Here is a 23,269-nt window from a genome sequence, read left to right as displayed (position 1 = left end):
CGTCAGAGTTCACCAAGTTACTGACGTCACTGGTCTTGAGAAATTCTGGGCTGTTTTACCCTTCTTGCCACTGCACCAGAGCAATTGGGAAGATCTGGGTAAAGCTCCAGAATTGGCGAATCTAATGGACGTGCCACCTCTGGGGTGGCTGATGGCTACTAGTGATGAGCCATCCCCTAGTGTTAGAGTTCGGTTCGGTTTGTCGAACGGCGGGTGTGTTCGTTGAACATTCGATGAACACCTTCGAACCCCATTGAAAACAATGGCAGGCGAACACAAACGCATACAAACACATTATACATCTAAACATATAGTTAAACATTGCCATTATACTTACAGGTCCCTGCGACACGTCCTGCAGACTCTGTCTCCCGCCGCTTCTCCTTCCGATCATCGCTGTGCCCTCCCGGTAACCAGCACTGATGATAGGACCTTCTGTGATGTCATAGCATGTGACCAGTCAGGTGTGAATTATCCCATTGGCTGTAGACTGGTCACATGGCTAGACGTCATGCTAGGTCCTGTCAGTGCATCTTTCCGGTATGCGGTGCTCGTTTGAGCATCTGCATGTACCGGCGAGATGCTTGGGCACATGCTTGGCTCCTCGTTCCTGCATGTCGGTGCTCTTTACAGAGTCAGCCCACATGCAGGGACTGGATACCACATCCGGTGAATAGCGGCACCGGGAATCAGGTGATCGGAGATCACCGTTGCTATAGTAACCCGCCTGTCAGGTTACTATTGCAACGGTGGCAGCGGTGACGTCACCACTTACAACCCGCAGCCTCTGCTCACTCACTGAGTGATTAGACTGCACAGGAGCAGCAGCATCTTCCTCCCATGCAGTGCTCTCTGATGTAGCAGAGCTGCATGGGTTGAATGAGAAAGAAGACAGACCAGGATCGTGGAGGGGTGAGAGGGAGTAATAAACATGGAGTCTCAAAGTATGTCTGTGTATTTATTTCTATGAAAATATTTTTTCTCTGTGTGGTGTCTTTTTTAACCCTTTATTGGAGATGCTTAATGGCAGGATCATCCTTGCCTGAATCTCTGGCTTAATACTAGCTAGTAAAACAAAGCTAGTATTAACCCTTTATTACCCAGCAAGCCACCCGCATCAGGGTTGCTGGAAGAGTTGAATACAGCGCCAGATGATGGCGCTTCTATGAAAGCACCATTTTCTGGGGCGGCTGCGGACTGCAATTCGCAGCAGAGGGCCAACCTGTGCTGCGGATTCCAATCCCCAGCTGCCTAGTTGTACCTGGCTGGACACAAAAATGGGGCGAAGCCCATGTCGTTTTTTGGTTTTTTTTGTTATTATTTCATGAAATTCATGAAATAATTAAAAAAAGGGCTTCCCCATATTTTTAGTTCCCAGGTACAAATAGGCAACTGGGGGTTGGGGGCAGCCGTACCTGCCTGCTGTACCTGGCTAGCATACAAAAATATGGCGAAGCTCACGGCATTTTTTTGGTGGGCAAAAAACTCCTGCATACAGTCCTGGATGGAGTATGCTGAGCTGTTGTGAATGTCAGTTATGCTTTTGCTGTTGTGAGGCTCCCTCTTATGGCTAGGAATCGTTTGGACAGAGACCAGGTGTGTTGGAGCATTGGGCGTTTCAATTGCTAACTCTCTGCCTTTTAAACCTTGGCTTAGTGGCAGCCTGAGCCGGTTATCATTGTCCTGTAGCTCTCCAGCCTTTTCATCTTGCTCCAGACCACATCTATCCCAGATAAGTGCTTGGTTCTTTATGTTGTTTTTGTTCTTTTGTTCTTATCTGGGTTCTCAATTATTGTGGTTGTTTTCAGTTTATTTGCATGCAGGAATCTTCCCTCTCTGTTGCTTTGCTGGGAAGCTCCATGCAGCTATGTTTGTTGTTTTGCTCCTATAAGTCAATGTGTTTGTTGCTTCTTGAATTTGTAATTGTTCCTGTTTTTCTGTTCATTGGTTTGAAAAGAGCGCCTGATATAGGACGGAGTGCAGATCTTGCGATCTGAGGACCTTTTTGTACTATCAGGTATTTGGGTTTTGTAGGGTTTTTCTCTGGCCACCATCAGCCCCTTTCCTATCCTTTCCTATTTAGTCAGTGGGGCCTCACGTTTGCTAATCCTATCATCCATCTGTGTATTGTATTTTCCTATATTACCAAAGTCTTTGAATGTGGGGGGTTTGCTATACCTTTTGCGGTCTATTTCTGAGGCAGAGAGTTATTCATCCTTCCTTCTATTAGGATAGCTAGTTCTCCGGCTGAAATGCGGTGCGTAGGATGTTAGTTCACCCCTCAGCTACTCCTAGTGTTGATGGTTAGTAAGGGGATGGCGGCCAGTTTAGTTGCCAATGCTCTTGTCACCTTTTTGCCAATGATCTATTGTGATCTTCCATGGTTCAGGATCATAACACTGAGCCTTGTAGTTCTGCAGCTTCTGTCTGCTCTCCTGCATACACTAGTGATTGGAGCATGCTGAGTCTTGTAGTTCTGCTACCCCTGTCTCTCCCTCCAGCATACAGTCCTGAATGCAGCATGCTGAGCCTTGTAGTTCTGCAGCTGCTGTCTGCTCTCCTGCATACACTAGTGGATGAAGTATGCTGAGCCTTGCAGTTCTGCTCCCCCTGCCTCACCCTCCAGCATACAGTCCTGGATGGAGGATGCTGAGCCTTGTAGTTATGCAGCTTCTGTCTCCTCTCCTCCATGCAGACAGCAGCTGCAGAACTACAAAGCTCAGCATACTCCATCCAGGAATGTATGCAGAAGTTTTTTGCCCCCCCCAAAAAAATTAGGCGGGCTTCGCCATATTTTTGTATCTTAGCCAGGTACAGCAGGCAGCTATGGGCTGCCCACAACCCCCAGCTCCCTATTTGTACCTGGCTGGGTTCCAAAAATATAGGGAAGCCCTTTTTTTTTTTTAATTATTTCACGAATTTCATGACATAATTAAAAAATAAATGACGTGGGCTTAGCCCAATTTTTGTGTCCAGCCAGGTACAACTAGCCAGTTGGGGATTGGAATCAGCTTTCTGGGCACCCCTGCTGCGAATTGAAGTCCGCAGCCGCCTCAGAAAATGGCGCTTTCATAGAAGCGCCATCTTTTGGCGCTGTACCCAACTCTTCCAGCTGCCCTGGTGACGGTGGCTTGCTGGGTAATAATGGGGTTAAGGCTAGTTGTATATTATCAACTGGCCCTAAGCCCGAAATTCATGGTGTCACGCCAATATTAGACATGGCCACCATGAATTTCTAGTACAAATAAAAAAAACACAACACACAAAAAATATTTTTATTAGAAATAAAACACAACACAATTAGTGACTCCATCTTTATTGAAATAAAGAACCCCCCTCCGCAGTAATCCTGGGTCAAGGGTCCCGCGCCATCAAATCCGGATCCAATATCATCTGATCGGTTAGCTGTAAGGCATAGCGATCAGATGATGTGTCAGGTTCAAGGGCCTGAATCACATGACACAGCAGCTTATTGTATAAACGGCTTTTATACTATCAGCTGATGCATCAGTGCAAAAAAAAAAAAAACTACACACTTCTGTGCAGACTCCTGTCCAACAGCATCAGCTGATATTTTAGCCGGCCAGGCGGTAAAAAGCTGGCCTCACCGCTCGATTTATTGTGTCAGCTGATGCTGTCAGGTGACCGCATCAGCTGATCATCGCCAGGTCTGAGAGAGAAGAGAAGAGAGAGAAGAGAGAGAAGAGAGAGAAAAGAAGAGAGAGAATAGAAGAGAGAAGAGAAGAGAAGAGAGAGAAGAGGAGAGAGAGAAGAGAGAGAGAGAGAAGTGAGAGAGAGAGAAGAGAGAGAGAGAGAGGGAGGGAGAGGGAAGAGAGAGGGAGACGCAGGCACTACCGCCTCCATCATCATCATCCTTGCACACACCCCGACAGTACCGCACACATCATCATCCCCGCACACACCCCAGACTACCAAACTCATCATCATTCCCGCACACACGCCGGCACTACTGCACTCATCATCATCACCGCACACACCCCAGCAGTACCGCACTCATCATTGTCTCCGCACACACCCCGGCACTACCGCATTCATCATCATCATCACCGCACACACCCCGGCACTACCGCACTCATCATCATCATCACCGCACACACCCCGGCACTACCACACTCATCATCATCACTGACACACAAGCACTACCACACTCATCATCATCCTCGCACACACCCCAGCACTACCGCACTCATCATCATCACCGCACACAAAAGCAGTACCGCCCCCATCATCAACCTCGCACACCCGCAGGCACTACCTGAGTGAAGTCTCTGGTGATAGCGCGGCTCACTTCAGTTGCTGCATGGAGCTGACACAGAGCAGTCGTGTTCTACGGTGCTCCCTGTCAGCTTGATGTAGCAGAGCTGAAAGTGTTGTGTGGATTACTTCGGACCTGGATTGTTGTTTCGGGATTAATAAAGTGGTAAAAGAGGGGTTTTTTTGTCTTTTATTCCAAATTAAGAATTTTTCGTTATGTGTGTTTATTTTCCCTTACAGGTTAATCATGGAAGGTATCTCGGGGAGACGCCTGTCATGATTAAACTAACCTTATTACCCCGATTGCCACTGCACCAGGGTAATTCAGGATGAGCCGGGTAGAGTCCCGGGACTGTCTCATCTAATGGATGCGGCAATTCCGGGCAGCTGCTGGCTGATATTGTTAGGGTGGTTGGCTCCCCTTAACGTGGCGCTCCCCATGCTGACAATACCAGCCTTCAGCCATGTGGCTTTATCTTGGCTGGTATCAAAATTGGGGGGGAACTGCAGTTTTTTGTTTTTTTTTTAATTACTTATTTATTTATTTTACTGCACGATATAGACCCACCCGCCGGCGGCTGTGATTAGTTGCAGTGAGACAGCTGTCACTCAGCGTGGGGGCGTCTGACTTCAACCAATCATGGGCGCCAGTGGGTGGGGAAAGCAGGGAATACCAGATTGAATAATGAGCATCAGCCATTTTCTAAAGAGGAAAAGCCGCTGGAGCTTTGTGACAGCCGTGCAACTGATCGGTGAGTAGGAAAGAGAGAGGGATTGTGCTGGGGACGCAGGACGCATGCAAATACACAACGTGCGCACATAGCCTTACTGTGAAAAGCCCCACTTTTGGTGATTGAACCGTTATCGAACGTTAACTCGAACTGTCGAACGTGAAGCAAATCATTCGAGTTTGTCGAATGACTCGAACACCGCCGAAAACAACTCGAATTTGAAATTGGCAAACGGTTCGATTCGAACATCGCTCATCTTTACTGGCTACTATTTTTAGGCTGGGAAGGGCCCAATAATTACCCTGATAAAACAAGCACACAGCTGTCTGCCTTACCTTGGCTGGTTATCAAAAATAGGGGGACCCCATAAATTATTTGTTTAAATAATTTAAAAAACAGTATATTCTTGAAATCCTGATTAAAATTGAATGTTCATATTTTACAAGAGTGCCACATTTCTCATTGTACAGTTCTACTTACTGTGTACCTCCACAGCCCCCCAACGTCATCACTTTTCTCAAAGCATGTGGGGCTCAGACCTTCTTCAAGACAACATTTGATGGCTGTGAGTCCACTACAACCTGCACCAATTATAGCTACTGTCTTAGCCATAGTGTGCTGAAAACGGAAAAAAAAAAAAACCAGAGCACATTATTGACTGAATAGACAGATTGTACAATTACACAAGTAGAGTTATGTTGAAATCAAACTTAGTTGCAAATGAAGTTTAAAGGGGATATCTACTTCTTAAATGGAATCAGGTTTCTGCTATCCCATCTAAGAGCAGCAAAATGTAGGTACAAAAAGCCTGTTTCCAGCAATGTAATGTATCACTTACTGGACTACTTGTTGCAGTTTTTATAAAATTACTGTTTTATCTGCTAGAGATCTAACAGTTCTCTGGATATTCACCATTGATTGTTAGCTTTCTGTGGTGTCAATGATATAAATAGCTTATATATATGAAGGAATACATGGCAGCAGGATTATAAGCTCTCTAGTGATAAGTCAACAGCAGAAGTCAACAAAATATATAGCACTGATGTGTACTTAAAATTGCTCAGTTTACCCTTCTACCCAATTAACTCTTCTCTTTTCCATTATGTACTTGACATTATGTGATTTAACACAGACTAGCTGATGCCTTCTAACCTCTTGCTAGAAGAAGGAAGTCTCTTTTCCCTGTATGAGTCTTTCGAATCTTCCACTCCTGACCCAGATGCTCAGCTCCTCCCCCCTGCCATTGACTTTTCAACTGACTCATGCAGAGGAAAGAGTTTTCCTGTTTCTACATAGGGCTTAGAAGCATCAATTAAAGTACAGACTAATTTGAGTTGAATTGCCTGAAATTCACAGGTCCCCGCAAAGAATCCTAAAACTTAGGCTAAGGTGCACACATAGAGATGAACGGACTTCTGATAGTTCGGTCTGGCGGGTTCAAAAAGTTTGGTTTCGGACCCGGACTTGAACTGAGCCATTCGAGTCTCTGCCCACATTCAGCCAGCCATAAACAGATCACTTCTGGGGGTGGAGTTTTTCCATTTTTTATTGTTTTGTGCACACTACATAAAATTGAGTGATATGAATCAACCATACAGGACTCTATTATTGCCTTCAGGGAAGTGTCGCGGGCGGGGAGGACGCCGCTGCGCTACGCTCGCTAACGCTCGGGTCCGGCGCTGCTGTGACAGCTGCTCGGTGGCTCGAGCGGTGGGCCGGATCCGGGGACTCGAGCGGCGCTCCTCGCCCGTGCGTGAAAGGGGGTAGTTTGGTTTGGGGATTTGGTCCGTGACGCCACCCACGGGTTGTGTTGAGGTTGGGCACCAACGCTGCTGGTGACGGGGATCCCGGGAGCGATGGTAGGTTGCAGCTAGGATGTCGTCCCTCCGTGGGTAGGGGTTGGTGGTCCCGGGGCCCGGTGAGGTGACGGGGGAGACAGGGTTGGCAGGGTGCAGGGTCGCCTGGACTGCGCAGCGCGGTGCCGGATGGCACGGTTGTACTCACTCAGCCACAAATGTACGCAAAGTCTCTGGTAAACCAAATGGCTGGATGGACGGGTCCCGCAGCCGGCTGCTGCAGTTTCTCCCGGACGGTTGGTGGTGGCTGCCTTTCCCTGCACCTGTGTGTATGTTCGGTCCCGATGGATTCCCACCAGTAACCCGCTCCCCAGCGTAGATATCTGCCGGAGGAGCCCTTTTGCCCGCAGGCTCTGGCTCTTGGAACTCTAGCTGTGGCGGTAGCTGTATTTCCTTTTGCTGGTTGGACGGTTGCCTTCAATCGGGCCTTGGCTGTACCCCTGGGGTTCCGGTCACTGACGGATTTGACCTCTAATGGCGGCTCCAAGCCTGGTCGGGGTCTGCAGGCCCTGCCTGAGTGTGCTGGCTTCACTTCGCTCCCCGGTTCGGTACCGGCGGGCCACCGCCCGTCCCCGGTCCTACGGTTCCACGTTGATTCGCCTCTCCTGCAGATGGCCACCACCGTCTGCCAACCTTGCTCTTAGTGCCCGGGCCACACACCCGGACACGGTCAGTTTGCTCCTTCACTACTACTTCACTCTTCTCCTGACTCCTACTGACTCCTACTGACTGACTTCCTTTTCCCGCCTTCAGGACTGTGAACTCCTCAGTGGGTGGGGCCAACCGCCTGGCTCCACCCCACCTGGTGTGGACATCAGCCCCTGGAGGGAGGCAGCAAGGATTTTGTGTCTGGCTGATGTGCCTGTCTCGGGGGGGGGGGTGTGTGTTGCAGTACCTATGACGACCTGGCTAGTCCAGGGTGCCACATTAGCGCTTTACACTAAAAGGGATTTTTCTAATGAAGGCGAACCCCTTTTAATTAGAAACCAATTAAATGATCTACAAGGGTCCAATTTTAGAATTCCCTTGCTTCACATGCAAGCTCTAAGAAAGCCATATATTTACCCACACCAACGATACGATACATTATTCGATCTGTTTTGCCAGTATAAAAAAAAATTCTTTGTGAGTTGCTCTTTACTCTGGCTAAAAGAGAATGGGGTCCAAAGACTGGGGCCTCCACTGTGCTGTCCAAATGCTCAGGAACAGAAAATTTAAATCTGCGATTTGCGTAATTAGCCTGCTCATATATTTTAATATATTCAGTATTTTTTGCCAGCGTGGTACACGAGTCATACTGTAACAGCCGGGGTGGGCATGCATGTACAGCTCTCTCAATTAACCTCAATGGGAGTTCTACACTGGAGATCAAAATTAGAGAACAATGTATGATCACTTGCTTTTTCAGAAATAATGTCATCTGCAATGATTAACAGTTGAAGGTTTTTGTAGGGGGTACACCATGCCACTAGAACAGTATTTTACAGAAGATCCAAAGTTTATCAACATAAAACCTTTATTTTGCCTGAAATGTGATGATAATAATTAGAGAACAGCAATGACTGTAGAACAGAGAAAGATTATAACTAAATTTTCTGAAGGTAACAACAGTCACTAATCAGTAGGAAGTGTACAGGTCTTTGCTTTATATGACTTCAGCACATCTGCGGCCACAGGACATCACTAGTCTCTCGCACTGCTCTGGTGTGATTTTGATCCACTCTTCTTCCAGTCTGTTCCACAGTTCTTTGACTGTTGTGGGTTTCTTGGCCATAACTTTGTTACCAAGGATTTTCCAGAGGTTTTCTATTGGGTTTAGATCAGGACTCTGGGTTGACCACTTAATTATTTTCTGTTTCAAGGAACTGCTTCACCCATTTTGTTGTGTGACAGGGGGCATTGTCCTTCTTGAAAATTGCTGGCTGATTGAATGATGAATGCAAATAAGGAACTACGTGCTGTTGAAGAAGGTTCTGATACTCACTTTACTATGCAGCTGTATGATAGGTCCAACTCCTGCTGCAGAAAATATTCCCCAAACCATGACACTTCTTCCCCCACTTTTCACTGACTTTTAACATTGAGTTCAGTTTTTCCTCTGTTTGTCGAACATAATGTTTCCCATCAGACCCAAATAAATTAAACTTGCTTTCATCCCTAAAATGAACTGTAAACTACTTTACCTCTGTCCACACAACATGCTCCTCACCAAAGGTGAGTCTAGCCTTTTGATTCTTTCTGCTAATGAGAGGTTTGGTCACTGCAGAGTGGGCCTTTAGTCCAAATGCTCTTAAACGTCGTGACACTATATGACAAGACAGATCCTTACCCTGTTTAGTGCTGAACTGGCAAGCAATTCCAGCTGCAATGTTGAAACAATTGCCCATGGAGATTCTCCACATTATCCTGTCCTCTCTTGCATTTGTCTTTCGAGGGTGACCAACCTTCTTGGGGGACTTGAAAGAGTTTATGATGTTGTAAAGATGCAATATTCTCAAAATCACAGACTTGGAATGATCAACTTATCATGCTATGGCTGATAGGGCCACCACTGTGGCCTTCCTCTGGACAACCTGCTGCCAGAGGGAAATTTGGAATGACCGACCATTTTTGAAGTCAGTGAAAACTGGAAAGTTAAGCTGGGTTTACACACTGCAACATCGCAAAGGACATCGCTGTAACGTCACCGGTTTTGTGACGCAATAGCGACCTCCCTAAGTCTCTGTTAAGTCTCTGGTGAGCGTTCAAACAGGCAAACCTGGCCAACAACGCAACAGCGATCCGGACCTGCAGAGCGACCTAGCTGGTTGTTGGGGACGTTGATAAGCAGCCTTTTGAAAGGGAAGTTGCTAACAAAGTCGCTGCAAAGTCTTCACACACTGAAACTTCATGCTGCACAGCGGGAAACAAAGGACCTAGGAATGGTCCTGAACGATTTGTAACGATTACAACTTCACAGCAGGGGCCGAGTCGCTGATAGGTTTCACACACTGCAACATCGCAAACAACATCGCTATTGCGTCACAAAACCGGTGACGTTACAGCGATGTCGTTTGAGATGTTGCAGTGTGTAAACCCAGCTTTAGGCTATGTGCACATGCTGCGGAAAATTCGCAGAATTTGCCGCGATTTTTTCTCAGAAATTCCGCGGATTTTTCAAAAATCCGCAGTACAGCGAATTCCCAGCCATTTGTATGGCATTTGGGGACTGGTGTGACCATGCTGCATTTTTTTCCGCAGCGGAAATAATGCGGTATTTCCCTGAAAAACTGCAGCATGTCAATTATTCCTGCGGATATCTCCCGCAGGGTCCCATACTTACCTGCCTTGATGGAAGACAACGGAGTCACTTCCTCCGTCCGGTGCACAGGAGCGCGGTGGAGCCAGGTACAGGAAGGAAGAGCAGGAAGGAAGAGGTGAGCGGGCCTGCACGAGCTCCGATCATGTGACAGCCGGACCTAGTTCAGGCCCGCCCACCTTTTCCTGCACAGTGCAGACACTACCGGAGAGAAGTGCTGCGTGATGGAGGTAAGTATGAACTCCCGATCACTACAGCACTTGTTCTGCATTGAGGATGCAGTGCCGAAGCCATGGTACTGTATCCTCAATGCAGAATGACTGCAGCATATCCGCAGGACATTCCGCTGTGCATCCATAGCATGTACACAGACAAAAGTTGTGCTGCGGTTTTCTGGAAACTCCTGAGGAATGTCCTGCGGATATAACTGCAGGACACTGTCTCCGTGGGCACATAGCCTTAAGCAGGCTTTACACGCTACAACAAATCTAACAATGTGTGGGCGGGGTCACGTCGTAAGTGACGCACATCCGGCATCGTTAGTGTTGTTGTAGCACGTGACAGGTACGTGCGATTGCGATTGAACGTAAAACCGTTCATCGCATACACGTCGTTCATTTCCTTAAAATTGCACGTCAGGTTGTTCAATGTTCCCGAGGTACCACACCCCGGGAACGATGAACAGATCTTACCTGTGTCCCGCAGCTCCCGCCGGCAATGCGTAAGGAAGGAGGTGGGTGGGATGTTTACATCCCGCTCATCTCCGCCCCTCCGCTTCTATTGGCCGGGTGCCACGTGTTGTCGCTGGGATGCCGGGATGCCGAACGTCCCTCCCACTCCAGGACGTGGATGTTCGCCGCCCACATCGAGGTCATATGGAAGGGTAAGTATGTGTGATGGCAAATAATCATTTGTGTGACACGGTCAACAAATTGAACGTGCCGCACATACGATGGGGGCGGGTACGATCGCATACGATATTGTATGTGATATCGTGAGGTGTAAAACAGGCTTTAGGCTGAGAGTTAAATAGGTTTTGTCAGATAATTAAGGAAATTAGCACCAGGTGCCGGATTAACACCAATAACTTGCAGGTATCTGAAAGTGTTCTCTAATTTTGATCAGTGTTATTTTTCATGTATCTTATTTACATTTTTATTATGTGCTTTAGACTAAATTAAATTTATGAAATCAGCATAAAATACTGTTAGTTTACTCATGTTAGGATATAATCACATAGGACTACACAATGACCTTATCATTTAGGATATTGTATTTTGTTCTCTAATTTTGATTTTCAGTGTATAAAATCCAAGCACGTTTTCTTGGCTTTTTTCAGAACTCCAGTAGAAGCAATCAGAGAGCCATGCTTAACTACAATGTCCATTCGCAGGGATGCGATATAGGGTTTCGTTCTCCAGATATGTGTGAGTCCCAGAGGTGAAACATGCATGTGTGAGAGATTTATGGAATACCCTGGATCTACTATAGATATCTGAAATTGTAATACCCCTTTTAAAACCCTTCAAATTATACCAAGGTTTGTAATCCAGCAGGGAAAGCAGTTAGAAAAAAGTTACCTTAAAGAGAATATCCAAACTGTTAGGCCAGGATGATACTTTGCATCCAATGTGAGAGAATGGGATGCGATATGCTAATGACACTTGGCTCAATCTCTGTTGGGAGTGTGAGCCGAGTGTCATTCTACTGCCCCCCGAATCTCTCACGTGTGAGAATCTAGAGTACAGCTGAGGAGACGATGGAGAGATTAATCTCTCAATTTTTTCTTTTGTCTGTGTATGAGTACATGGGACTACACTCAGGTGTCATACGAGTGCAGTCAAATGTTTCACACACACTCATAGATTTGTATGGGTGCGCGTGATCTAATGTATGCTGCCAAATGCAGCATGCTGCAATTTTTAGAGTAGAGGAAAAAGTCTCAGATCTGACCTGGAACATTGACAAACATTGGTTCGAAAGCAATGCAAGATTTTCTCACATTGAACGCGTGACTTAAGCGCTAATGTGATCGAGCCAAACAAAACAAAACGCTTTTCATAACAACATAACGGACCGGTGATGGTGCAAGGCCACCGGCTGTCCTGCTCGACAGACCCGAGCTCTTGCCACGATCCCCTGCAACCGGGGGTCTGACTCCTCTAGGCCCAGACCACCGTCTGCAACCTAGACAGTTTCCTTGTGGCAGTCACCACTCCCGACCTCCTCAGAGCTCCTCACCGCTCGAGGGCTACTCTCACCACTCACTAACCGACTGACTACACTCCTCACCTCCCCTCCTTGATCCCCCAGGTGGGCGACTCTATTCCACTCAAGCCGTCTACTGGTGTGTCTGGTGGGTGGGGTGCAGGGTATATCTAGGATTTGATTTGCTGTTGTTGGCAATACCATTTGGTTAGGGACCCATAACTAAGAGGGAGGTGGATACTGCACGGAAGGGTAGATTGTGCAATAACCTGTGATGACCCGATAGTACAGGGGCATCACATAAGCTTTAATGCATATGGAAGCAGAAAGTGGTAAATTGAAGTAAATAAAATGATTTCTGCTTTACATCTACAGTACACGCCTTCTAGCACTTTGCGTACTTTTCAACTGTAATGAGAAAAAAAATTGGGCAAGGCAGAATGGGAACCAATGAAACCTCTTTTTTTCATTCAGGTTTATGAACTTAGATTTAACTGGGTGATTACAAGTGTAATTGGCAAAGAACAACATTCTGAGGACAAGGTAAATAATCTTGTTCTGTTTAGTCCTGTTCATTGTGACAGATGAGTCTTAAAGATATAAACAGGTATAGCCATCAGCAGACCGTGTTATCATGTCTCGAACAGTTCGTTCAAATGTGTACATTTATAGCAGAAGTACAATCATTGCTTTATTTGTAGATAAAGGGAACCTGTCATCGAGATTTTAGACCTTTAGTTCAAGGCATGTGTCACTAAGGTCTCCTGTCCTGGGGAATCTTGTTACAGAGTTCGGATCTGAGTCATTGCCTTGTGAGACTCTGGATATTAAATGCATTTGCTTTCTTTTAGTGAAGCAAGAGTTAAGGACTCTTTCCTTGCTGGTAGTTTCTTGTAGTTTCATGTCAGGTGCAATTGGTTTGGGACCAAACCCATTCCCTTTAAATAGTCACATGTCCAATCACCTGATGCCGGTTATAGAAAGCTAAATCAGTTTGAACTGGCCACCGTTGAAGGAGGAAGCCTACTAAAGATCTTGGAGCCATGCCACTTGCAGCCCTGATGTTTGGCTGCAGCAGTGAAGTTGCTTATCTCTTGCCTCCTCCAGGCCTGCTTTATGTCTCCTATCTGTCTTCCATCCCCTGTGTTTTATTCAAGTTAATACTGGGCCTTGGTGTCCACCAGGAGAGGTGGTCATGGTGGCGTGGTCGTTTCCACTGAGGGTCCTGTTCTTGAGGGTAAGGTTTTGAAGATGAGGAGGGATGCCCCTGTTGTCGGTCCTTCAGAGGGACTTTCTACTCCTAACAAATGCATGGCTGGTAATAAACATTCAAGTCTGGACTTGTGTGTGAATGATTATGTTTGGGTGTCTACTAAAAAGATCAGGTGAAAGTGCTCATCTGAAGCTCAGGACTCTAGGGTTATTGGTCCGTATAGACTAGCGGTTGTTTTTAATCCTCCTGGATTTTCATCTTGACCTACCCCCAGTGCTGAATGTCAATAATGTTTTCCTCATGTCATCGCTCAGGAGATGTGTCACGTCTCAAGAGCCTACTTTATTACTTTTGCCTCCAGTTTGTGTTTAACCTGAAGTTCAGGTCACAACAGAAGTGAATGCGAGTGAGTCGGTGCGTAACTTTGGTAGGTCTAATCCAACAGGTCCGGTCTTGAGGGTCTCGAGGCTCCTCGTGGAAGGAGGAATATTGTTATGAAGGTCTCCTGTCCTGGGGTGACTTGTGACTGATTTGAGATCTGAGTCTCACATTGCCTTGTGAGACTCTGTATATTAAACATATTTGCTTGCTTTTAGTGCAGAAAGGGTTAATATTTTTTTTCCTTGCTGGTAGTTTCTTGTTAGTTCATCTCAGGTGTATCTGGTTTGTGACAATTCCCATTCCCTTTAAATAGACACATGTCCAATCACCTGATGCCAGATATATAAAGAAAAACCATTCTGAACTTACCACTGTTGAAGGAGGAAGTGTGTGGAAGCTCTCGGAGCCATGCCCCTTGCAGATCTGGTGTTAGGCTGCAACAGTGAAGTTGCTGATCTCTTGTCTGCTGCAGCCCTGGTGTTTGGCTGCAACAGTTGGTGTGTATCCTTTTGCCTATATTCCCCTGTCTGTCTTCCTTCCTTTGTGTTTAATTACAGTAGTAGTGATGTCAAGTGCACTCACCAGACTTCTCACTAGCCGGGGTGAGTGGAGAGACAGCTAGGGACTAGACACGTGATGGCCACAGGGTGAAGGACCCACTTAGGGACATTAGAGAGTTCATGATAAAGACTCAGGTCTGTGTCAGGTAATGACCCATCTCCTGTCTCCCTACCGCAAGGCCTTTTCTACCCTTTCCCACCACACCCCCCGTTGTAACCTCTATGTTATGCTATGCCATTGTGCTCTGTGTTGTAGAGAAAACCAGACTTGAAGTTTCAATTGCAAGTCCAGGAGGTGGACATTGCACTTCCAACTTTTTTACCTTTCTCACTATTTCTACAACCACTCAAGTCTCTGATGGACAGATCAAACTTCTCTCAGGGACCTGCCTCCTCTGCCTCAGATTCTGTGCAGGGTCATCTCATCAGAGGATGGCAACGCAACAGCAGTAAGTTCGTGATAACATTACAAAAGCCAGACTATCGATCTGAGCATGTGCCTTCCCTCTGATGAGGTAACATCGGACACTGATGGCACAAAATCAAGGGCAGGGAAAGCAGGTCACAGAGAAGAGTAATCTGTCCATTAGAGATCAGAGGAGAGTGGCGAAATAAGGATTGAGGGAGGGAAGCTGTAAGTGCAGTGTCCGGCCTCCTGCCCTCGCGATTACAACTTCGAGACTGAATTTCTCTACAATTTCCAAACAAAATACTACAAGCAAGATATGGATTTACCATCCTGATGACAGGTTCCCTTTAACATCAAGAAGGTTACAATACTGTATGAACAGCAGTTTTAAAAAATAAATGCAACATTTACACCCATGTTAACAATCATCATACATGTAGGAACTGGCATGTGCTTGTAACTGCAATGATTGTTATTAAATGCATCCTATCACCTATAAAAATGCTATTAATCTGCAGATGTAGGGTTGATTTGCAGGTTATTAGGATTTGAAACCTGCCCAAAACCTTCACATTGAACACCACTGCAGGTAAGAAATAAAATTTAATCCTCTCGGCAGTGTTCTGGTTTCAGTTACAGGGGGCGCCGCCCTGGGTTCAGGCATCGCGCTGTGATTTTTCAATAATTTTTATTGTATTTTAAGTTTGAACAAACAAAACAGAATTAATTTCATTAATAAATTTGTTCGATTACGAATAAGTATACTTACATTAACCATTTAGTATATATAGTGGGTAAGGAAGGAGGGGTTAGGGAGGAAAAATTAGGGAAGAACAACTTTATTGGGGCAAACATGGGAAAGATCAAGAAAAAAAAGGTGGGAAGGGTAAGTAGTGAAAGGGAGAATTAACTTTATGTAAAGAAGGGAAAAAAATAAAATAAATTATAATAGTAAAGAAAAGAAGGAAAGGAGAAAAAGGGAGAGAGGGTTGGGTAGGGAGGAACAGAGGTTTTTGTATCTTTGGAGTAGAGTGTCTTTGAGAAAATCTATAAATTTATAAGGTTGTCAGAGAGTAGTAGAAGTCAACCTATATATTTGGGATTCAATAGTCATCCAGTATCTATTAAACTGTCTAACCATACTCCCCATCTTTTATAGTAAGAGCCGAATGAGTTATTAAATATAGCATGTTTCCTTTCAAATTTGTGATGTAGTATCAGCTTGTTGTTAATTTCCATTATATTTGGTATATTGTCACTATTTCAATTTGCTGCAATGGATTTTTTTATTATGAGGAGAATATGTATAATAATTGGAGTATGACATGGGTTAATGGATTCTAGGTCCATTGAGAGTAGAGCCATTTGAGGTGTTATTTTAATTTTAGAATGAGTAATTTTATTTATCAAATTAGTAGCTTCTGTCCAAATGTTTCGTATTTTTGGCCATTCCCAGAATGTGTATGAGTGTGCCTTTAATTTTACATCCTCTCCAGCGAGGCATCACTCTGTGTATTGCCTGCCCCCTGCACTAACCACCCCCTGCACTAACTGACAACTGCTCAGCATCAGAGCCTGCTGTCTGTCAGGGTAGGGGGCATGGTCACAGCCACCACTTTCCGTATACAGAGTTGTGACTGAACACTCCAGTGATTGAAATCGCAATGCTGCCGAGAGGGTTAAAGCTCATTTCCTCCCAACAGCAGGGTTCAATGGGCAGGATTCAAACGCTATTAACCTGCAGATTAACCCTACATCTGCAGATTAATAGCATTTTTACAAGTTACAGGTTCCCTTTAAGCTCCAATTGCTGCTATTAACCCTTTAGATGCTATTGTCAATCTCTCACTGAGATTTAAAGTTTGCAGTCCTGGCAGCACTGACACGCTCTTCGGTACTATCGCAACATGATTGCCATGACAGCTTTCGGCTTTCTTAAGGCCCCAATGGCTGACATGTGGACACATGGCATCCATTTAGCTGTATTACAGTACAGTTGCAATGAAATATATAGAACAAATAATCAGGTGATCGCTTCAAATCCTTACGGAAATAAAAAAAAAAAAGTTCAAAGTCAAAAATGTCTTTAAAAAAAATAAAAAATGTTAATTGCCTCTCTTTTTTAGTATTAAAAATAAATACCTAAAAAAAATAAAATATTATGCCAAGATTTAAATCTGATTAACAAGTATGATAAACGCTTCAGACAAGAAAAAAGAAATGGCAGAATTTGCACAGCTCGGCAAAAAAAAAAAATAAAAAATGCAAACGTGATAAAAACATCGTATATACTCCTATATAACCCACAAAATTGTATCAATAAAAAAAATTCTCATTTTGTAGAATATAGGTTTTTGTAGAAGTCAAGCAGAATTCAATTCCACTTGAATACATTCTCCTAACTCTAATTTACTGCTGCCTATTTTAAATGCCCAAAAACACTGCAGGAGCCCAGCTAATCACATATAGAGGGCCAATTCAGGTGCACTCCCATGCCTTTCTCACATCTGGTGCTCATTAAACTTTCATGTATCAGGGAGGAGCACAGCACAGTGATTGAGGAGGCGCAACAGTGCACTGAGCCATTAGCTACACAATACACAAAGGGTGCGCCAAAGTGGCCTCATTTGCTTTAGAAATTAAATCGGTTTCTGAAAAACTAAGCAAGTAAAAATGATGCAAAGGGTTGATTTTTATAGGGTATAAGTCTCTTTCATGACTGTATACATAGTATAAACTCAGTTTTGGAGATGATAAACTCCATAGCACCCGTAAATAAATGAGGCCCCCTCCCTCACTACTCTTGAAGGGTTGGTCCACTACTTGGACAACCCCTATGAAATTTCTATGTTCCCCTTATAAAACAACAACACCTTATACTCACCTTCGGTTTGGGTGCCATCCCAGCGATGTTGGCGCTCGCTCTCCCAGGGCTCATGTGACACTGTTATGTCATGTGAGCCCTTTAACCAATCACCGGCTGCTTCACCCGCAATTCCTTTGGGCATCATTGACATGGTGTCATTACCATATCACATCCATCCACCGCTGTATGCTTGTATGACCCTAGCCATAGACTTGCATTAGATGTGGCAAATCTGCAAGTAAAAAAACTCACCTGCATTTTTAATGTATTTCCACTGCGGAAACGCATCAAAAACGCATGTAACCAAAGATCAACAGTCTTGTCAAAGCCAAGCACCAAGAAGTGTTGAAAACAAAGCAGCTTTATTTAAACCATAACTTATCAACAGGAGACAAAAACTACGGTGGCAAAAACACAATAAAAATGCATGTAAAAAAAGCAAGGAAAAAAATGTAAATAAGCTAATTTACATAATAGATGAAGAAAAGCTGCAGAAATTCTGGTACATCAAAAATTCATTGAGGAAATGTAGCCAAAAGATGGCTCTCTTTATAACCCATGGACTGGCACACAATAGGAGGGATCCAAGATATTGGGAATATACGGTAATCATAATAGGGATGATAATAGGTGTTTTTGGTAGCAGTATGAATATTATTATTTGATGATTTTTATTATTGTGTTCTCTTTTGCTTTTTATTTATGGTGAGTGAACACCTAGGACTTTTTAAGCTGTGACATTGCCACTGGGGCCCATCTATATGAGCAACATTCTGGGGTGAGTGAGGGAGGGAGCAGATGAAAATGTTGCTCCAAGGTCCACACAGCTCTGGTTACACCACTGTTAAAAGATCCTAGTTATGACAAAAGATTTCTCTGTAAAAAGAGACTATATTGTTAAGGAACAATCGCGGTAAACCGTGATGATTACATAACATATAAGCACATGCAAAAATTTTACAGAACTAAACCAATGGTAAATATACAAAAGCAAATACAGACGTTTCTAGACACCGTCTTACCGTAGTTGTTGACTTGTCCCAGCTGTAGGTCTTGAGTAACAAGAGCACGATTTTCTATTCCCATTTGTCGCTCTCTCTCACCATCTGTTGGCTGTACTGCGAAATTATTCTCAACTTGTAATCAAATTACACTGTTCTGCAGCTAAATTATTAGTTCAACGAAGAAAACAGATGACCTTAACTAAATTTGTGGTGCGGAAAATGAATATGATGCCTACATTTGCTGATTTGATCTAATTTTCAAGATCCAGAGGAGGTTATAATTATCATATTTTTTGTTTTATAAGACGCACCAGATTATAAGATGCACCCCAAACTTAGATATAAAAAAGTTAACAAAAAAAATGGGGTCTGTCTTATACTCCGGTGGTGTCTTTCCGTAGAGGGGTGACAGCAGTGGTGGAGCGGGGGTCACAGGAGGCAGGGGCAGTGCTGGAGTAGGGCAATGCTGGCTGCGGTGTGGCTATTTGTGCTGGCTGCTGTGTAGCTGACTGTGCTGGCTGTGGAGGTTGTGCTGGCTGTGTAGAGCAGGGCGGTGTGGCAGGTGAGATTTTCTGTCTGCAATGCAGGGCTGTGTGGAGCAGGGCGGTGCGGCAGATGTTGCAGATGCTCTGTCAGTGGTGCGATCTTCAAATAATGCCGCTCACAAACAGCGCCTGTGCAGAGGCTGAGCTCTTGGCTCAATGACAATCCGTTGCTCTATCTGCGCACGCGCCAACTCCTGGCGGCATTATTTGAAGATCGCACAGCTGACAGAGCATCTCACCCGCTGCACCGCCCTGCTCTGTGGCGCCCCTGAGGCTTCAGTCGCCACAGAAGTATTGCACCTCAGCCAGAGGCATGGCATTACATCCTGGGTAAGGAGGAGGTCAACACCGTTTCATACAAAACACAACACCCAGGCTCAGAAACCCCTCATCAGACATGGCAAGGGCGTGATTATACCCGAAGCCAGGCTGGGGGGGTGGAGTCTTAGGAGTGGGAACACAATAGTACAAGTGGGAACCCGGTGTGGAGTTCTAGTCAGAGGAGCAGAGGAGGAGCTTAGACCCACAGCCTGGAGCTGGTCCTGCTCAGCCCGGGCACAGACAGAATGGGTCATAGAGACCACGGGAACTGCAACATCATCCCGTGGCCTTGTTCGACATATAATCTTTGGGTGGAAGGACTTGACTGCAACACAGGGACTGGTCCCTAGGCTAAGGGAATATAACCTATGGGATCAACTAGCAAAACCAGCGACTGAGGTGACTGCATGCACCAAAGCTACAACCGCACATAAATTCACTGGAAGGTGACCCTGAAGGACCAAATGGATAGAGCTTCATGCCAGCCCACAGGGTTCATGGGCACTGATACAGGGTTCACTGAGCAAAGACACAATGCAGGAGGGAGAAGCAAGCACAGGAGTTGGACAGGAAAGGGTACACTTTAGAAAGGTACACCATACTCGACCTCCGAACAACCCAGGATCGGCTGGAGCCCATCACGGTGAATCCCGGCACTCCAGAGGCGGTGACTAGCGAGTGTGTAAACTTTGAACCGGCTACAGTGAGTATAGATCTTGAGACTGCATCCCAGTGTTGCTCTGTTATTCACCAACGCTTCCTGCCTTGCAATCCCCGTCCTCATAGACTACAATTACCACCCGCATCCGCCCTGGGACACAGCTCTACCTGTGGAGAGCTATATCATCCCAGCTGCTTCACCATCAGCCCCAGAGGTCCCTATCTCGCAGTGGTGGCTGTTATGATCTAGAACCATGGAAGACCACCACAAATCATTTGTAAAAGGTTACAAGAGCATTGGCAACTAATCTGGCCGCCATCCCCTTACTAACCATCAACACTAGAAGTAGCCGAGGGGTGAACTAACATCCTGCGCACCGCGAACCCAGCCGGAGAACTAGCTATCCTAAAGTAAGGAAAGATGAATAACTCTCTGCCTCAGAAAATAGATAAGAATAGCAAGCCCCCCACATTCAAAGACTGCAGTGATATAGGAAAACACAATACACAGATAGATGATAGGATTAGCAAAAGGTGAGGCCCCCACTGACTAACATAGGAAAGGACAGGAAAGGGACTGATGGTGGCCAGAGAAAAACCCTGCAAAATACCAAATTCCTGATAGTACAAAAAGACCCTCAGATCGCACGATCTGCAGTCTGTCCTATACCAGGCGCTCTTGTCATACCAATGAACAGAAAACAAGAATCATAACAAATTCAAAAAGCCACAAACACATGGACTTAAAGAAGCTATACTCCAAAAAAAACTGCAGGGAGTTTTCCAGCTAAGCAACTGAGAGGGAAGATCCCTAAATGCAAATAAACTGAAAACAACCACAGCAAATGACAACCCCAGATAAGAGCAAAAGAACCAAACAACAAACAAAGAGCAAAACACTTATCTGGGTTAGATGTGGTGTGGAGCAGAATGAAGCAGGCTGGTGAACAAAAAACAACTGACATCCGGCATAGCCTGCTATCAGACCAGGATTTAAATAAGCAGAGAGTTAGCAATGGAAACGCCCATAGCTCAGCACACCTGGTCTATTTCCAAACCCTTCCTGGCCACAAGAAGGAGCCTCCCAGCAGCCAAAGCATAACTGACATTCACAACAGTACACCCCCCTTGTGGAGGGGTCACTGAACCCTCACCAACGCCACCGGGTCGCTCGGGATGAGCATGATGGAAGGCGCGAACCAACCTGTCCGCATGAATGTCAGAAGCCACAACCCAAGAGTTATCCTCCTGCCCATAACCCTTCCATTTCACAAGGTACTGAAGCTGACGCATACTGCGACGGGAATCCAGAATTTTTTCAACCTCATACTCCAGATCCCCTTGTACCAAAACAGGGTCAGGAGGCGCTGCTGCAGGAACCGTTGGCTCCCCACGTTTCTTCAACAAGGACTTATGGAAGACATTGTGAATCTTGAATGACACAGGCAGAGTCAAACGGAAAGATACAGGGTTGATAATCTCCAAAATCTTATAAGGGCCAATAAATCTGGGCTTAAGTTTAGGAGATGGAGCTCTCATAGGAATATTTTTAGAGGACAACCACACCATGTCCCCCACTTTAAATCGGGGACCAACAGTCCGACACAGGTTGGCAAACTTTTGGGCAGTTTCTTGGGACTGAAACAATTTATCCACTACCTGCCCCCAAATCTGCTGCATTCTGTTTACCACCGAATCCACCCCTGGACAGTCAGACGCCTCAAGCTGCCCCGAGAGGAACCTGGGGTGATACCCAAAATTGCAGAAAAAGGGGGACACAATGTGGTAGAGCTAGTCCTATTGTTAAGGGCAAATTCAGCCAAAGGCAAAAACAAAACCCAGTCATCCTGATCCGCAGAAACAAAACACCGGAAATAGGTCTCCAGGGTCTGGTTAGCCCTTTCAGTCTGAGCGTTGGTCTGAGGATGAAACGCTGAGGAGAAAGACAGCTGAACACCCAATTTGGAGCAAAAAATCCTCCAACACCTGGATACAAACTGCACCCCTCTGTCAGAAACAATGTTTTCGGGAATACCATGCAAACGAACAACATGTTGGAAAAACAAAGGCACCAACTCTGATGAAGACGGCAACTTAGGGGAACCAAGTGGACCATCTTGGAGAATCTATCACAGATCACCCAAATCACAGTCATTTTCTGGGAGATGGGAAGCTATGAAATAAAATCCATAGAGATGTGCGTCCAAGGTTTCTTAGGTACCAGCAAAGGCAATAATAGCCCACTGGAACGTGAACAACAGGGCTTGGACCTAGAACAAACTCCACACGACTGCACAAAACGACGGACATCCTGGGACAGGGAAGGCCACCGAAAAGACCGTCTCACAAGATCCCGAGTACCAAAAATGCCAGGATGACCCGCCAAAACAGAGCAATGAACCTCAGAGACAACTGGTCTGGGACAAACAGTTTCCCTGTAGCACATCTCTCGGGTTTATCCCCCTGAAATTCCGCCAGTGCCAACCGCAGATCAGGCGAAATTGCCGAAAAAACTTCACCATCATTCAGGATAGTAGACGGCTCGACAACCTCCAAAGAGTCAGCACAGAAACTCCTGGAAAGGGCATCGGCCTTAACATTCTTAGTGCCCGGCAAAAAAGAGACTACAAAATTAAACCGGGTAAAAAACAAAGCCCACCTGGCCTGCCGAGGATTCAACCTCTTGAACGATTCCAGATAGGTAAGATTCTTATGGTCCGTAAGCACCACAACTTGATGTCTAGCCCCCTCCAACCAATGCCTCCACTCTTCAATTGCCCACTTCATAGCCAATAATTCCCGGTTCCCCACATCATAATTCCGTTCAGAAGGAGCAAACTTCCGAGAGAAAAAGGCACAGGGCTTAAGTTTACCCGAAGTAGCATCTCGTTGAGACAGAACAGCTCCAGCTCCGATCTCTGAGGCGTCTATCAGGTTGCTGC

The 23,269-nt window shown here is 45.5% G+C and overlaps 1 protein-coding gene across 2 annotated transcripts in view; it reads right to left on the bottom strand.

Annotated features, from left to right (window-relative positions):
• The window catches only part of LOC142250138 (dimethylaniline monooxygenase [N-oxide-forming] 2-like), a 67,429-nt gene extending 48,559 nt beyond the window's left edge, over positions 1–18,870 (bottom strand). Inside the window, exons 1-2 of one of the 2 annotated variants that reach the window (XM_075322247.1) lie at positions 18,820–18,870; positions 5,487–5,624 (exon numbers count right to left, since the gene is read on the bottom strand). In XM_075322247.1, the coding sequence (XP_075178362.1) occupies positions 5,487–5,618 (132 nt within the window). In that variant the 5' untranslated portion in view covers positions 5,619–5,624; positions 18,820–18,870. Of the gene's footprint in view, positions 1–5,486; positions 5,625–18,819 lie in introns of those variants that run through there. The other variant, XM_075322248.1, reaches the window with a different exon arrangement.
• Positions 18,871–23,269: the final 4,399 nt, after the last annotated feature.

This window comes from Anomaloglossus baeobatrachus, chromosome 8 (assembly GCF_048569485.1).
Source record: "Anomaloglossus baeobatrachus isolate aAnoBae1 chromosome 8, aAnoBae1.hap1, whole genome shotgun sequence".
NCBI classification, from domain to species: Eukaryota; Metazoa; Chordata; class Amphibia; order Anura; family Aromobatidae; genus Anomaloglossus; species Anomaloglossus baeobatrachus.
This window is presented reverse-complemented; position numbering and strand designations above follow the sequence as displayed.